Source organism: Nannospalax galili, unplaced genomic scaffold (genome assembly GCF_000622305.1).
Source record: "Nannospalax galili isolate Female #2095 unplaced genomic scaffold, S.galili_v1.0 scaffold429, whole genome shotgun sequence".
Lineage (NCBI taxonomy): Eukaryota > Metazoa > Chordata > Mammalia > Rodentia > Spalacidae > Nannospalax > Nannospalax galili.
The window spans coordinates 6,018,137-6,036,359 of record NW_008360330.1 but is presented as its reverse complement, the minus strand read 5'-3'; the positions used below and the strand labels follow the sequence as shown (position 1 = coordinate 6,036,359).

Sequence of the window (18,223 nt, the reverse complement as noted above, 5' to 3'; positions counted from 1 at the left end):
CAGTGTTTTTTCCCCCCTCTACAGAGACACACCTCTCTCTCTCTCTCTCTCTCTCTCTCTCTCTCTCTCTCTCTCTCTCTCTCTCTAACAAGTTTACTCATTATAAAGTATGATATTCAAATAAAGTCCATTTCCAGGTCACTGCCACCCATTGGTTCCACTGAGTCTACTTCTCTGCTAAAGAATTAGTGATGGATCCAGTGCTCAAGTTTGCCAATAGTAGTGGTCTAAAAATTGTCTTTTTGAAACGGGGTTTCCCTGTAGCCCCAGCTGTCCTGGAACTTACTAAGTAGACCAGCCTGGCCTTGAACTCACAGAGATCTACCTGCCTCTGCTTCCCAAATGCTGGGACTACAGGCCAGTGCCACCACGCCCAGCTAATTGATTTCATTTTTAAAAAGAGAGAGAATGCTGAGCATAGTAGAGTATGCCTTTAGTCCCCACACGTGGGAGGAAGAGACAGGTGAATCGAAGCTAGCCTGGTCTACATAGTGAGTTCCAGGCCACCGGGGCTACAGGAAGACCCTGTTGAGAGACAGAGCGAGAGCGAGATCAGAGAGAGAGAGAGAGAGAGAGAGAGAGAGAGAGAGAGAGAGAAATGAATGAGGGCAGCAGCAATTTGGCAGGGGGTTCAGGAAGAGCCACACAAGTATTTATCACTGGAAAACAGCAATGTTCAAGGTCCACAACAGTATTCTGCCCTAGTAAGGGATGTTGGTTACCTCTCCCAGACTCAATATTAAGCTAATTAAATATGAGGGGTGATGGAGTATCAGACATGATGTAATGGTATAGTATAATCAGAAACCTGCAGACCCACATGCAGTTCTTGAAGTACTGCTGCCATTTGACAAGGCCAGCCTTCGCAGTTTGCGATCTCTCCTTTGTAGACTCTTCAGTGTGTTCTACCTCCTCTTTAAATCTGTTCAATAATTTTTTCCATTTTCCTGTCAACTTCTGAAGCATTTCTAAGTCTGCAGTGTCCTGAAATGCATAGAATCAATTTATTCATTTATTCATATAAACAAATGTTGATTGGCATGTACAAGGCCATTATTAATATTGTAATACTAGAGAACTTCATAGGAAATGGATCAAGAAATTGAAAAGATGTTCCTCTTTCAAAATGTCATCAGTGAAATTGATGATAGATTTTTCTACAGTGCATACATTATTATGGACAAGAATTTTCCCTTTGCAACATGAACCCAGTTTTCCCACAGGATTTTCACAGGAGCAGAGTGGTGCACTGGAATGAACAGGGACCAGGAAGCCAGGCAGAACTAGAGATGTATCCAAGACCATTGCCCATGGAGTAACCTTGGGTGGCAATATTTAAAATTCATTATCCAGGACTGGAGAGATGGCTCAGCAGTTAAGAGCACTGGTTGCTCTTGCAGAGGACCCAGGTTCAGTTTCTAGCACCCACATGACAGTTAACAACTGTCCTTAACTCCAGTTCCAGGGGATCTGATGCCCTCTTCTGACCTCCTTGGGCATTGCATGACACGGGTTCACTTACATCCATGCAGGCAATACAATCATACACATAAAATAAAAATAATAAATAAAACATTTCTATAAAATGTTCATTATCCATAAAATAAAGGACCCTAATAGATATTGGATCTAGACAGGATCATTTAAGAGTTAGGACTAGAGTGATGGCTCAGCAATTCTAAGAGTGCTTGCTACTCCTGCAGAGGTTCTTGGCTCAGTTCCCAGAACCCATATCAAGCAGCTCACAACTGCCTGTGATTTCCCCTTGAAAGGAATCTGACACCCTCTTCTGGTCTCCCAGGGCATCTTCATACATATAGTGCGTATAAACTCCCTCAGGCACACACACATACACATAAATTAAAAACAGTAAGTCTTGTAAAAAATAAGAGTTAAATGACTGGGAGGTATTCTTCCCTTGAGCATCTCCCTCTCTCAGGAATTCTTTCTCATGTTTCCTTAATAAATCTACATTTGCTCTGCTTTAAAGAAAAAAACAGGAGTTAAATGACTGGTGTAAATAGTTTGAATCAGTAAAAACACACTAGATGCCAGTTCTTTTTTTTCCTCCCTTGAGGAATCATTAAATTTTCTCATAAAACTGCTTAAGAATGCACCAATAGCAAGCATCTCTCTCTCTCCTCTCTCTCTCTCTCTCCCCCCCTTCTCTTTCTGTCTCCTTTTCTCCTTCCCCCCTTCTCCTCTCTTTCTTTGTAGCCCAGGCTGGCCTCAAACTTGTGATCTTCCTTCTTTACCCACCCAAGTTCTGGGATTACAGGCATGTGTCACCATGCCCAACCATAGCTACTTACTTTATTTTAGTTTAAGCACTAATAAATAGATAACTCTATGAATAACTGTGGAGTGTTATTAGACTTAGAGGTATTGTTTTAATTACAATGGAAGACAAAGATAAAAGCCTTTATTCCTCTTTCTTTGTATTTTCATTCAGCCCACAATGAAGCAAAAATGTAGAAATGCACATCAGAAACTATAGATTTAGCAAAAAAAAAAATGTTTCAATGTCTAACATTTTCTTTTTGTCCATGACTTAGGTAAATGGCACTTTACCTTAGTTGACAGCATTATGATGAAATGCTTAGCATATTTAGCCCAGCCTTTTTCATTGAGGAAGAGTTTTTTAGCCAGTATGACTCTATTTCTTTCAATTACCTATAAAAAAATACTATAATCAGAACCCTAAAACCTTAACAAACTACCATATTTTACTTACAATGTTTTCACATACCAATTTTTTAGTTAGTCATTATTTCACTGAAAATTTCTTATTTAAATAATTTGAATCACAAATTCTCACTTTTCTAAAACTGTTGAACTGGAACTAAATTATAGTACAATACTTCTGGGTAAGATGGCAGACCACAAGCTGCCTTTGTGTAATTCTGTAAAGGAGAGAGAATAAGAAAATGCAGACTATTCCAAAGAGAAAGAGAGAAAAACCTTCGGAACTTCACAAAGATACCTGAACAGGGTGGAGAAAAAGAAAAGCAACACATGCAAAAGAAGCCAAGCTGGGGCTAGGACGCTGGCTCCGAGGGTACAGTACTCTAAATGTGAGGACCCGAGTTCAAATCCTCAGAACCCATGTAAAACCAGGCATGATTGCAAACGTCTGTAATCCCAGTCTCTTACAGTGAGGTGGAGGTGGAGACAGGAGCATCCCCAGAAGTCCTCAAGCCAGATAGCCTAATGTTTGCTGTGATAAAAACAAAGTAGAAGGTGAGGACCAATACCTAAGGTTGTCCTCTGACCTCCATACAAGCACAGTGGCATATGCCTGTCCTCATTCACATGCATGAACATACATACATTGTTCTAGTTTGTTTCTCCATTGTTGTGACAAAATACTCTAACCAATACCAACTTGGAGAGGAAAGGGTTTATTTGGCTCACATCTCCCAGGTCACAGTTCATCACTGAGGGAGCTGAAGGTAGGAACTCAGGGCAGGAACCTGAAGGCAGGAGCTGAAGCACAGGCCATGGAGGAATGCTGCTTCTTGGCTTGCTCCTCTTGCCCCTGCTCAACCTGCTCCTCCCTCCCTCCCTCCATCCCTCCCCTCCTTCCTTCCTTCCTTCTTTCTTTCTTTCCTTTTCTTTTTCCTTCCTTCCTCCTTCTCTCCCTTCCTTCCTTCCTTCCTTCCTTTCTTTCTTTCTTTCTTCTTTTTCTTTCTTTCTTTCATCTCCCTGAACCCCAGCTGGGCTGGATCTGGCTATGTAGACCAGGCTGGCCTTGAATTCACAGAGATCTGCCTGCCTCTGCCTCCTGAGTGCTGGGCTTAAAGGTGTGTGCCACCACACCTGGCCCCCAAGAGTCACCTTTTGTACATATTAGAATTAGTATACATTAAGCATCCTAACTTTTTGAAGTATTAGTATACATTATAACTACATATTAACATACAATAAAGATGAAATTCATCATATGTTCCCAAACAGATAAAGAATTCACACTCATAGTTTATAGGTTCTGGTGGGGGAAGAAACAAAACAGGCCCAAATTGTGCAATAGCTAAATCCCCCTGAAAAATGAAAAAAAGAAATTTAACTTTCCATCTTCAGTGCCCACAAAAGCTACATTAATAAATATATACCTTCTTTCTTCTGTGGTTTTGTCTGTGTTATTAAAACCTATAAAATGAAACTTTAAATATAAGTGTCTGCATTGTGAACTCAGATGAACAAACCTTTAGGGCCAAATCATATGTGGCTGAGCTCCAAATTTCTCTCTCTCTCCTTAGCTGTTTAACGTCATTCTCCATCCTTCCTCTTTGTAATGTATATAAGTCATGATATTCTTCCAAAATTCTGAAAGAAAAATTAAATCCCTATTTAGACACTTTTTAAAATATCTTTATTATGAAAATAGACAATTTGTTCTTTTAAACCTCATTATAAAGTAATTATGGCACAATTGCTGGCTGTAGTGGTAACATTTTTTAGAGTGAAGTAGAAGAAAAATGTTCACATTTCATTTAAAAATATTGTAAAAGTCATGGTGAAAGTAATAACTCTAATATAATGTCCTCTGCTCCAAATACTTCTTACCTTGTTCTTTTGATACTCCAATGATAGGAAAATATATCGCTATATGTAATGAAAAACACAGAATAGGGCTCTGTGAGCAGAAAACATTTGCCGTGAGAGCCTGACAACTCAAGTTGGGATCGTGGGAACCCACATTAAAAAGTCAACTGCAGCAGCATGCACACCTGCACTAGTGCACACCTAATCCTGCACTCCTAAGGTGAGATGGGAGGCAGAGACAGGAGAATTGCCTGGAAGCTTGCGTGATGGCTACCCTGGAGTACACTGTGCAGTGGAAGAAATAACAAACCATTCCTCAAACAAGGTAGGAGGCATGAACTGACTCCTAAAAGTTGTCTTCTGGACTCCACATGTGCATGCCTGCACACACGCACACACACGCACGCACGCACACAAATTTAAAAGGTTTTTAAAAGAATTTAAAGTTTTACAAAAAGGAATGAGAATAAAAGTTATTTCACGCTATCAGCTTTAGATTTGGTGGATTTATGACAGTCTTCATCTTTTCATTGTATTTTATGGCCGAACAGTGACATATGGTTCCTGTCATAACCGTCTGCCTTTGTAACCTGTGCCATAATAGTGCAAGAACAGCCAAGGACACTATGTGAAGCCATGAGGCTTCATTTATTGACACTAACCCAGAAATGATATTCTAAGGGCTCTATTATGTAATTTTTAACCTTCATAATAATCTTAAGAACCAGGTATTATTTTAACCCTAATTTTACATATGGGCAAACTGAGAGCCAGGAAAGTTAAGTGATTAAGCTTCTCCTCTTCCCATCCTCTGTTTTTGAGAAAGGGTCTCACTATGTCCCCCTGGCTGGCCTGGAACTTGCTATGTAGACAAGGCTGGCTTCAAACTCACTGCTGCCTAAGTCCTTTCACCTTCCATTATTAAGCTATATAAACTTAACTTACTTGGCATTCTTTTCAGCTTCTAAAAGAGCTTCTGCCAAATCTTTGTGGACTTTCTCTGCTTCCCTCGTTAATTGCTTATCATGTGCCCGAACCAGACAAAGTTCCCTGAAATAAAGCAAAGAATTTCAAACTCACAGTTGGAAAACTTCCCCAAAATTTCCACCCTGGAAATCCGATTTACATACAGGCCATCTTTTCAGTTACCATTTATTTCCCTTCCTAGTTTTTCTACCTCATAAAACAAAATAAAAATCTGGTACATGTTCCTGATGGAATCTTCAGGTCTGGCAGTAGAATTGGGCTGGCAGGGAAAGGCAGAAAGAGTGGCAGATGTATCTTCTAGAACTGAGTAGAAGGAGGTACTGGCACACTGCACTGCCCGACTCGAACCTGCCTAGCCTGTGCTACACATTCTTGCCACTGGTCATCTTGACACAAGGTTAGCTCACTCACCATGATTGCTGTGTAATACTTTCTTTGGATTTTGAACTTTAGCATTCAAAATCATGGAACTGCTCTGTAAATGTGATAAGATAGATCTGTATCTTGGAAGGGAGAGCAACAGGTTCTTCTCTATCAGATACAGGCAGAGTCTTGACTTTCAGTTAAAATAGGAAGCTCATTTCTCTGCCTCTGCCTCCACGATATCCAGCTTTCACTTCTCTTGCTAGACACTAAAGCAAAGAGTCTGTCTTTAACCGTTCCTCTTTCTATGAATATTTTTCAGATGTGGTTTTGGCTTTTGCTTTGTGTGGCGGATAATCACAGTTTTTACCTTGTCATTTTCTCAATAACATTCTTGAAATTATATAGTTCTTCTAAAATGCGTTGATCCATCATTCGCTGGGTCACCAAGTCTTTGTAGAAGTCAATCATCTGCTGCGTGATTTGGTCAAGCATTTGCACGTACTTCTCTCTGTGTGAGAAACAAAGCAAACAAGACATTCATGGAAAAAGGGAGACAGGGAGGCTAGAAAATATACAAGAGAGGTGGTCATGTTAGAAAAAGAAACAGTAAACAGGCATCCACAGAACACATGTGGGAAGAAGGGTACAGAGAAAGAAAGGATCTAGGCTTCTCTGCCCACCCACACAAGTGAATCGGCAGTGATGGAGAACTGTAACCAGAGCCACAAGTGTTAGGAATATGTCTGAGACGTGAAACAAAAGTGAGGACTTGTTTGATTTCTTCTTCTAAATTATAAGCTATTTGGAGAGAGAAATCATGTCTTATATATCTACCTTTATATTAATAACATCAAACAAAGTACCTTGACTATAGTGAGAATTTTATATAGTTGAATTCATGAATGACACTTTTGTCATACTGACTAAATGTAAAAAGATACCAATTGTTTAAAAATGAAAAAAGACTTTTCATTCTAAGGGGTTATTTCTTTTTCTTTTGAATAAAACCTAACAATACATGTGGATATGGCCATAGACGATAAAGTAAAAATAACTGAACAGTCTTTATTTATATTAAAAGTGATCTAAGTGTGGCCGGGCATGGGGGTGCACGCCTTTAATCCCAGCACTTGGGAGGCAGAGGCAGGCAGATCTCTGTGAGCTCAAGGCCAGCCTGGTCTACATAGTGAGTTCCAGGACAGCTGGGGCTATAGGGAGACCCTGTCTCAAAAAGACCAAAAAAAAAAAAAAAGTAATCTAAGTGTGATGCCCAAGCATGAAGTCCTACAGTCATAATAGCTTTGTGTTACACTGGCCATAAGACTAATCTCACTCACTGACAGAATTACCCATTCCATGTTTAAACACTTAATGGGGAGGGGGGGTCAGTTATCAGCTCAATATGCAGCCTTTACATTAGGAAGTTCCTATGTGTAGGGGCTGGAGAGATGTCTCAGTGATTATAAGCACTGGCTGTTCTTGCAGAGGACCCAGGTTCAGTTCCCAGCACTCACATGGTGGCCAACAATCATCCATAACTCCAGTTACAGAAGATCCAATACCCTCTTCTGGTCTCCATGGGCATTGCACACATGTGGTATACTTACATACATTCAAGCAAAATACTCATACACATAAAATAAAAATAATATTTTTTTTTAAAAAAAGAAGGTTTGGGGGCTGGAGAGATGGCTCAGCAGTTAAGAGTACTGGCTGTTCTTACAAAGGAGCTAGTTCAGTTCTTAGCACCCACATGGTGGCTAACAACCATCAGTAACTCCTGTTCCATGGGATCCAACACCCTCTTCTGACCGCCACAGATATTTCATGCATTGGTGTACTTACATACATGTAGGGAAAACACTCAGACACATAAACTAAGAATAAATAAGCTTTTTAAAAGAAAGTTTTTATGTTTAAAAAACCTTCTTGGGACTGGAGAAATAGCTCAGGTTTGGTTCCCAGCACCCACTTGGTAGCTTACAACCACCTGTAACTCTGGCTCCAGGGAATCAACACCTTCTTCTTACATCTTTGGGCATCAGGCATGTACATGGCACACATGTAGTCATGTGAGTGAACACACATACACATATAAATCTTTAAAACACACGCATGCATGCATGCACCCCATCTTTTTTAGGCCTTCTCCTGGCATGTTCGGACTATATTCACTGAAGGGTCTCCCCAGTCCCCTATCACTTTTCAACATACAGTAGATTTGCACAAGAACATAAGTCTTTTAGGGCTGGAAAACAAAAAGAACAAACAAAAAGAAATGAAGTGAAAGTTGTTAGCAGTACTCAGTAAGTAAACCCAAGGTCAAGGTTGCCCAGGAAAAACATCAACACTGAGAAGCAGAGATTAAGCTTTGGGTTAGGGGTAGAATTCATAGGACTATTGCATAAACCCTGGATCTCAGAAGGAAGCCAATGCAAATCCTGCCACCTTCCTAAGCCCTGAGGACTCCAGTCTAAGAAAAAAATATCCTGATAAAAATCTAACTATATTCTCAGAATGCAAAATGAGAAAGAAGATATCCACGATCAATTACCAATAGTGGAGCTGAGACAGCTGCTATTGCTGCAAATTCTGTGGCATTTTAAAAGATAATAGATTATAAACAGTGTCATATCCACACATTTAGTAACTTATAAAATAGACAAATTCTCAGAAATAACAAACCACCTCAATCAGAGCAGATAACCCGCTTATATTCTATTAAAGCAACTGATTTGTAATTTAAAATCTTTGACCTCCACACCTCCCTCCCTCCCTCTCTCTCTCTCTCTCTCTCTCTCTCTCTCTCTCTCTCTCACACACACACACACACACACACACACACACACACACTAGATTAATATCATCTTAAAAATGTTTAAGAAGGCTGGAAGATGGCTCAGCAGTTAAGAGCACTTGCTACTCTTGTAGAAGACCCAAATTCCATTCCCATAGCAGCTCATAACCATCTGTAACTCCAGTGCCACGGGATTTGGCACCCTCTTCTGTTCTCCATGAGCACTGTGTGCGCATGGTACACATGCATACATGCAGGTAACACACTGGTACACATAAAATAAAAATAAATCAAGCTGGGTGTAGTGGCACATGACTTTAATCCTAGCACTTGGGAGGCAAAGCAGGCAGATCTCTATGGGTTTGAGGCCAGCCTGGTCTTCAAAGCAAATTCTAGGCTAGCCAAGGCTACAATAGTGAGACCTTGTCTCAAAAAAAAGGAAAGAAAAAAGAAACTGGTCGTAACCATCTGATAATGTTCCCCGTAATTCCACAGCAAGTGAAATACAGATTTTATTCTTTTGAATTTTGGAAAGGACCAATCATAAGAAAAAGAATTAAAATGACAATAGTATTTACCATTAGTAGCAATAATAACTACATTTACTAAGCACTTATTTCTGTGTGTTCATTTTTAATTAATTATAATGCCAGGAGTTCTGGGCCAGCCTGAACTACCTGAGACCCTGACTCAAAAATTAATTAGGGACTGGAGAGATGGTTCAGTGGTTAAGAGTGCTTACTACTTGTATTAGTCACTTTTCTGTTGCTGTGATAGAAACACTGACCCAAGCAATTTACAGAAGGAAGAATTTATTTGAGTTTATGGTTCCATTGGAATTACAGTCTGTCTTGGAGGGGAGGCATGGTGGCAGAGGTGGCTGGAGAAGAGGAGCAGAAGCTAAGCTCTACATCATCATGCAGGCACAGGAAACAAGAGACCGACTGGAGATCTGGCAAGGCTTAAGAACTCTCTAAGCCCACCCCCAGTGATGTGCTTCCTCCAGGATAGCCACACCTTCCAAAACCTCCCAAAACAGTGCCATCATCTGGGTACAAAATGTCCAAACACTTGGAGCCTATGGGGGACATTTTCATTAAAACCATCACACTACTCTTGCAGAAGTTGGGGGTTCAGTTCCAGATATCCATACCAGATAGTTCACAACTGCCTGTAACTCCAGTTCCAGAGGATCCAATGGTCCCTCTGGCCTCTGCCAGCACCTAGATTCACATGGTGAACATAAACTCATGCAGGCACACATACACACAAAAATACTAAATAAGTTTTTTAGTTAATTAATAAACTTTACCACATTCCTATGAAGCATCTCAATGCCTGTCACAGTAGACACTCAACAAACATCACTAGTTTATGAATGAACGAATGCATAAGTGAAAGCCTTCACAGTAGCTATTCACTCACAGATGAGAAAACTAAGGCTGAACTTTAGCAAGATCTCACCAAGATGAAGATGTTACTACAGAGAGATTATACTTAACTGTAATTCAGTCCTTTAATCTCAGTAGAAGGATATATTTTTGTAGGTTTCTCAAAAGTACTTATGAACATAATTTAAATAATAACACTCAAAAAGATGTGCAGATAGAAATATTGTAGTGAGCTCCATTAACTTGTGTAATTAATATACGTTCATAATTACCATTTAAATTTCTGAAAAGGAAACTGGACCATTCCATTAACAGTTCTAACCTGATTTTGGACAGTAGCTCTCCTCTGTCTACACAGTCCACACTGACCTGTCGAATCACTTCATGAAATACTGTGTTGTAAATGGTCTGTTCTGTCTTCAGCATGTGTAGCAGCTGGTGCATCTGGCAGAATTAAATAAGATAAGCAGCACGTATCATAGTGTGTCAATAAAAATTTTTTAGGATATAAATATGCTGAATGTCAACAAACTTATATAACACCTTGGTGAAGTCATTATACTTCATTCACATATACACATCTGCAAAAATTATACTGCTTTTAAAACTCCAGTGTGGGGATGACTTTTATTAATGGACATAATCTGGACTAATGATGTTAATTAACCCCAGGAAAACCATGTGTCCTTGCTCTTGGGTCTGATGACCCAGGTGTCTCCATGAAAAGACCGGATGGTCTGTGAAGATGAAGGGTAAGGCAGAACTTGAACTTGGACTTCCCCAATGAAGCTGGAAAAATCATTTTGAATAAAGTATGGGTGTAGCCTGATGGGGGGAGGTGGGGGTGAGGACCAGGGGAGGAGAGGAGGAGGGTACACAGTGGGAGAAACGAGGTTGCAGAGATGGGTTCCATTGGCACAGGGTGAGGACACAGACAGTGCCATCTGCATAGGTTAAGGTGACAAGAGAGACACATCAGCATTGTTCTGGGAGACAGACAGTTCTAATAGATAGGAGGAACTAGTATCCTCTGAATTCAGGTCCACTCTTAAAAATTTAAGAGGCAGTCTGTTTATTTAGGTTTATTTAGGTTATGATGTTGGTATAATAACAAACACCACACTCTAGTTCATTTTATACACTTTTTTTTTGTCTTTTTGAGACAGGGTCTCCCTGTAGCCCCAGCTGGCCTGGAATTCACTATGTAGACCAGGCTGGCCTTGAACTCACAGAGATCTGCCTGCCTCTGCCTCCTGAATGCTGGGATTAAAGGTGTGTGCCACGATACCCAGTTTATTTTAGATACTTTTATGTGATGCACTGAAAATATCAATATCACTTCTATGTTGCACCTACCAAAATGAAGCCTACCTAATGATGGGTCTACATCAGACAAACCCAAACTGAAGGGGAGTCTATAGAAAAACAAGTCTATGTACTGCAGAATGTCGAGGGTAAGAAAAGCAAAGAAATGCTGAGGAACAGTTTGGAGTTAAAGTTGTCTAAAGGAACAACAACTCAAAGCACCATGTGACCCTGAGATCCTAGACCATAGGGGTAAGGAGATGGGAAACAGGCTTAAAAACCCACTACAGGGACAACTGATGAATTACAAAGGTTGAATATGGGCTATATTAGATAACACTACCACACTGATGTTGAATTTCTCATGTGGATCTTAGGGATCCAGCTTAGGTCATGAAGCTTGGCAGCAAGCGCCTTTACCCACTGAGCCATTTCACCAGGCCTCTTTTGAGTTTTTGTTGTTTTCAGACAAGTTTTTGCTATGTAGTCCATGCTAGACTGGAACTAGAGATATTCCTGCCTCAGCCACCCAAGTGCTAAGACTATAGGCATGTACCACCCCAACCAGTTATAGATTTCAAAATAATCAGTAGAAGGACCAGAAATGTGACTCACTCCATAAAGTGTTTACAAAGCCCTGGGTTTGATCCTCAGCACACATAAACCAGGCCTGTAATCTCAGCACTTGGGAGGTAGAGGCAGGGGGACCAGAAGTTCAAGAACATCCTCAGAAGCTCAAAGTCATCTTCCAATACCTAGTGAGTTCAGGCAAGCCTGGGTTCATAAGACCCTGTCTTAAAAAACAAAAAAGCAGCCAGTGGAGCTTTTAAATGTTTCTGATAAATGCTGGAGGTACTGGATATGCCAATTATCCTGATCTGACCACCACACATTGTTTACATATAAGGAAATATCACATTGTAGTCCATAAATATGTAAAAATATTATGTATCTATGGGAGACAGGCTTGAGCCTAGAGTGGAAGTCCTAATGATAGCCATACAGCAGGCCTGAGGCAATGAGGTCTGGAGCCACAAGGAACACTTTGTGATTACCCCTTCATTTGGCAAGTCCCAGGGCTGACGCTTAAGGCTTGCCACTTCCTAGTCACCACCCCTTGAAATTCAAGTTTATCTACAGCTTGCAGCATGTGACCATAACAACAGCCATGGTCACGATTTACCAGAACCTGGGCTGCCCATATATGGCATAGTCATTGTATCGTTGTCTTATTGGTCCAGGGACCCTATATAAGCTTGTAAATTCCTCAGTAAAATAGATCTGCGTCACTGAACCTGGTCTCCTGTGTCTGAATGCGACTTCACTGACACAGTCTCCTCACCAGCCCTGGGGTCCGGGATTGGGTGGCGGCGGCAATGACCATGAAGGCGGACTGGATGGGCGGCTGCATGTATCAGTTAAAAATAAAACTAAGTAATAAGGCCAATCAGTGATGCCTTATGTCTAAAGAAATAGAGTAGCATGTAGTCATGCTCTGCATACAACAATCCATTCAGCAACCACATCTAAGGAAAGTTCAGTGTTTTTACTGTCCTTTTCCATGTTTGGATACACAAATCCTTACCATTGTGTTACAACTGCCTATGGTGTCCAGTATAGTTACTTGCTGTGGTGACTGGCTAGCCCATATGACCTAAGCATGTAGCAGTCTATACCAACTAGGTGTGTGTGTCTGGGTTCATATAAATATACATTATAATGTTGGTAGAGTAACAAAGTCACCTAATGATGCCTCTCTCACAATACATTCTCATTATTAAGAAAACTATAACTATAGTAACAATTAATGAAGTAGTATTTACCACATGCCAGGCACTCATGTGAGCACTTTATTAAACCCATTTAATCTCACAACAACACTATGTGGCAGGAACTAATTGACAGATTAGGAAATTGAGGTTCAAATCCATCAATAATTTACCAGAAGGCAGAGTTAGATTGTGGTGCAGACATTCTGCCTCCAAAGCGCAGGATCTTTACATGGGGTTACACTGACCAATGCAGTTACCCAGTTACCTTGGTTGGTCCTACATAGTCCTGATTTTCTATTCCAGCCCTCTCCAGCATTGAATCCATCACATCATTCAGCTGGATCACGTCTACCCTTTTATTAGGTTTCCTAAAAGATAAAAGTGACAGACTTAGGTAATTAGCATTACAATAGACCATCCTCGGGTGACAACAGGAGTATGAGCCATGTAAGGAAATACATACACCAAGAAATACAAATGGAAACTTAAAAGATTAAACCCTATCTATTGATCTAGTGGTATACAAGTAATAGTATAAAAATGCAAATTTTATGATTTTTTTTTTTTTTAAGCTCAAGGACAAAGTCTTATGAGGAAAACCCAGGGGTAGGCTAAGCTGTAAATCTCAGCTGCCTGGAGAAGGAAGACTCATGGTGGCAGACAGTCACACCTGGGGAGGGCAGCTTTAGAAAAAGGTCAAGGAAGCCCAAAGTGTTAGTTAGGAGTTTAAAAGCACACTTAGACTCTGCCAGGATCTGCAAGAAAAAGAAAAAAAACTATGCCTTTTTGAGGAAAGAAAAGCCAACTTCATGGTGTACCAGGCACTATCTGATTCTTTTCTTCAAAGTATTACGGAAATAGAAGAGCAAGTCAGATGCTAAAAGCTTTTGCAATGTGGTGGTAATTAAGAACTCTGCAGCAGGGAAAGCCTGGTGATAGAGCTGTCCCCATTTGGAGTGAATAGGAATCTTCCCCTGCCACCTGAGGTTATCCAGGTAGAAGTCTTTGTTTTCCAAAGCTATCACATTCCTGTAACCTTTACATTTCTATTACTTTTGTAGCCTGAGCTGGATAGCTTTAGTGTCAACTTGACACACCTGGGTTGAGGGAGCCTCAACTGGGGAATTTCCTTCATTGGACTGGCCTGTGGCCATGTCTGTGAGGCATCTTCTTGATTGTTGTATGATGTGGGAAGGCCCAGCACATTGTGGGTGGTGCCACCCCTGGGCAGGCCGGCCTGTGTTACATAAGAAAGCAGGCTGAGCAGGGGCCAGGAGAGCAAGCCAGTATGCAGCATTCCTCCATGGCCTGTGCTCCAGCTCCTGCTTCCAGGTTCCTGCCCTGAGTTCCTACCTTAGGCTCCCTGATGAACTGAGACCTGGGATATGTAAGCTGAATAAACCCTTTCCTCCCCAAGTTGGTATTGGTCAGAGTGTTCTGTCACAGCAATGGAGAAACAAAGACACAGCCCTATGCTATCTTACTTAATTACCATGTATACTCTATGTACCTTTTGCTTGCTTGCATTCCTGACAAGAGTATAAAAACCCTCCAAAACTTGAACAAAGGGTCAGACTCTTGATTCATGGGTCAGTCCCTCTAGAGTCAAATTAAACTTCCTCTCCTCACCTGACTTTGGCTATTGGTCTCTGATTTTTCCTTAACAAAAGAAAACTAATTCTCACCTCCAAAGATGTTATATAACCATTGTGTAGGATGGCAGGAACATAGAGAAAAGGTAGAGAGATAAACACCAAGCTTTTAACATTGGCTAGTTCAAAATGTGAAGAAAGAACAGAGACAAAGAGCAAAATGGAGAAATACTAACGGTTAACCAGGTAAACATAGAGAATAAAAGCACTTTGTAGCATTTAAATACTATGCTATGCATATATTTGAATATGCAATTAGTCATATGAAACAGGTAATTAAATGATGAAAATGCAGGCAATTATTGCTGTGGGACTCTTCTATAACTTATGTGTTTTTATTAATGACATATCAAGAAATATATGTATACATAATTATTCTTTCTGAGAATCACTTTAGAAAATAAACCATACTTACATGGATGGGAAGAGCAACAGCCTGTTTTCACTATCTGTGAGGAGAGTAGTGTATTTACTACAATAAATAAGACAAACAATCATTACTTTAAGAAAATATTCTAAGGCTGAAGAATATAGCTCAGTGGTAGAGCATGTGCTTAGCATGTGCAAGACCCTGGAGCAGAGAGAAGGAGCCAGGGAGGGAAGACAGAGGTAGGGGGAAGGGAGGGAGGGGAGGAGGGAGACAGGGAAGGAGCAAGGGAAGAGGAGAGAAAAAAGGAAGAAGACAATATCTGGCCTGTTTATCAATTAGTACATAAAGTACCCAGAATCTTGGTTTCTAAGTGTCATTCTCTACTAAAAGAAATCAGTGTTCTTGGGGCTGGAGAGATGGCCCAGTAGTTAGGAGCACTGACTGCTCTTGCAGAGGACCTGGGTTTGAATCTAGCAATCACATGGTGGCTAACAACTGTTCATAACTCCAGTTCCAGGGGATCTGATGCCCTCTTCTGACCTCTGCAGGCATTGTACAACATGAGTGCACTTACATACCATACATGCAGGCAATATACATAAAATAAAAGTAATGAAAAAAAAAAAGAAAGAAAGAAATTAGTGTTCTCTAAAGAAGTTGCTCATGACTTATTCCTGGGGTGAAGATGGAATAAATTAGAGCATAACAAATTTCAGACCTCATAGACGGAAGAATTGGACACAATCAAAGTTCTACCATGTATGTACAAGCTCATCTGTAAATATCCATAGACACCCACAAAGATCTAATTGTTAGGGTTCCAAACAGCAGCAGCTTCCCCCTCCCCAACAGGGACCTACAGACTTTGGAGCCTGAAAAAGGGAACTGAGCTGATAAGCACCTTGACCTTTGAAGTCAAGGGAAACAAACTCTGCTGAGAAGCAGCCTGCCTTTCCTCTGACCTCCAAAGATAAGCAGATTCTACCTGATAACCAGAGATTTTAGAAGATGTTTTTCTCTCATCTTAAGAGGGAAAAAGTAAACACTTCCACACCCTAATCCTACCTGCTTCCCCCTCCCTGATTTCTCCCCCAAACAACCCCCCCTTCCCCACCCCAAAGGCCCCATATGTAAAGTCCCAGCTCACAACCCCTGAGCTGACATCTTTCCCTTCCCGAGGGAAAGGTGCCCCATGCGAAATAAATCTGTGACCCACTGAGGATTCCATCTGAGCCTCCATGCCTCATCCATCCGCTCGTGCCTCCTCCATCTGCGCCGCTCACTCCCGCCCATTCTCTACCTATCAGTAGTCATACCAACTTAGAAATAATATCAATATATAAGGATTCCAATGGCATTAATAACTTCACTGACATTTAGTTCTGCTTATCCTTTTAGATTTAGACATTCTAGTGTGTGGTGGTTCCTCACTATGAATTTGATTCGCATACACCTGATGATGACACTGGCATCTCTTCACATGCTTATTTGCCATCAGGTCTACATATTACCAGTATTTTCTCTGGACTACTGCTTACCTTTTTATTTTCACCACTTTTGATCAGCAGAAACTTGGGATTTTGGAAGATACTCAATACTCATTTAATTTTCAGCCTTTTTTGTTTGTTTGTTTGTTTTGAAACAGGACCTCACTACATAGTCCCTGCTGACCTGGAACTCACTGTGTAGACCTATGTAGACCAGGCTGGCCTGGAACTCAAAGAGATCCACCTGCCTCTGCCTCCAGAGTGCTGGGATTAAAGGCACATGACACTTTGCTGAGCTGTTGAATTAATTTTTGCTTAGAATTTAAGGGTCAAAGTTATTTTTTTCAATATTTTTAAAATTTGTTTTTCTTAAATTTTGTTGTATTTCATACAGAATATCACAAACAATCTGAATCATCTTTATAGCCAGTCCCCACCAGACTCCTCCCATAGCCCTTCCCCCCACTGGAACCCATATACTCTGTCCTAGGTGTTAAGGCCCACTGTGTCAAGTCAGTGTCCCCAGACATTCCCCAGTGCAAGTCCATCCTCTTGCCATCTAGTCAGATCACGCTCATCTATCTATCCAAACACCTACTATCTTCTTTTTTTTTTAACAGAGCATAGGGTGGGGGTTTATTTATACAGAGGAGTGGGCACCCCCCATTTATGGCTGCACTGGAAAATCCACACTCAAATATAGATCCTGCGACTACCCAACAGCCACAGAAAATGGTAAGAGAGGTGCCTTCTGGCATTCTCTTATATATCCTTAGCCCCTCCTGCACAAGCAGCTAAGATGGACTGATTGGTTGGGAGGGGAACTGACTCCCACCTTGACTCCTTGATCAACATAGGAAGGAGGTGTGACTATTGCTTGCCAGCATAGTGGTTGAAGTACACTTCCAGTTAACACTCTACCCCTTCCTCTGGCTCTTACATTCTTTCCACCAACCTCTTCTGCAAAATCCCTGAGCCTTAGAGCAGGTGGTAGGTATGGGATGGTCTTCCTCCTATTGTGGCAAGGCACTGAACTTTTGGGTCTCTGCATCATCAGTTTTCCATGAGTGCATTGCAGTCATGTATGTAAGTGCACCCATGCGATGCAAGGTCCACGGAGGTCTGAAGAGGACATCAGATCCCCTGGAACTGGACTTACTGGTTTATTAGCCAACATGTGGGTGCTGGAAACCAAACCCAGGTCCTCTGCAAGAATAGTCTTAATTGCACAGATCTTAACCGCTGAGCCATCACTCTAGCCCCTGAAGGTTAATTTTTGTTTTACATTCTGATCTGGTTGTTTCAAAACCATTTGCTTAAAAGACTTTCTCTATTGCATTTCATTGTTATCAGCTCCAAATTTCTCACATTTAAAATTCACGGAAGGGTAGATGACATAGCTCAGCTGGTAATGGTGCCTGCTGCCAACTCTAACAACCTGAGTTTAATCCCCAATCCCAAGAACCCATGGTGGAAGGAGAATATAGATTTTCTCAAGTCATCTCACCATCACACACGTGCAGAGGCAGGCACTCATGCACACACACTAAA

The 18,223-nt window shown here is 41.0% G+C and overlaps 1 protein-coding gene across 1 annotated transcript in view; it reads right to left on the bottom strand.

Annotated features, from left to right (window-relative positions):
* Positions 1–18,223, bottom strand: part of Axdnd1 (axonemal dynein light chain domain containing 1) — a 107,019-nt gene that overhangs the window by 74,674 nt on the left and 14,122 nt on the right. Inside the window, exons 6-13 of the mRNA XM_029560201.1 lie at positions 15,231–15,287; positions 13,429–13,531; positions 10,409–10,530; positions 6,266–6,406; positions 5,491–5,595; positions 4,206–4,326; positions 2,572–2,673; positions 821–984 (exon numbers count right to left, since the gene is read on the bottom strand). Of these exons, the coding sequence (XP_029416061.1) occupies positions 821–984; positions 2,572–2,673; positions 4,206–4,326; positions 5,491–5,595; positions 6,266–6,406; positions 10,409–10,530; positions 13,429–13,531; positions 15,231–15,287 (915 nt within the window). The remainder of the gene's footprint in view (positions 1–820; positions 985–2,571; positions 2,674–4,205; positions 4,327–5,490; positions 5,596–6,265; positions 6,407–10,408; positions 10,531–13,428; positions 13,532–15,230; positions 15,288–18,223) is intronic.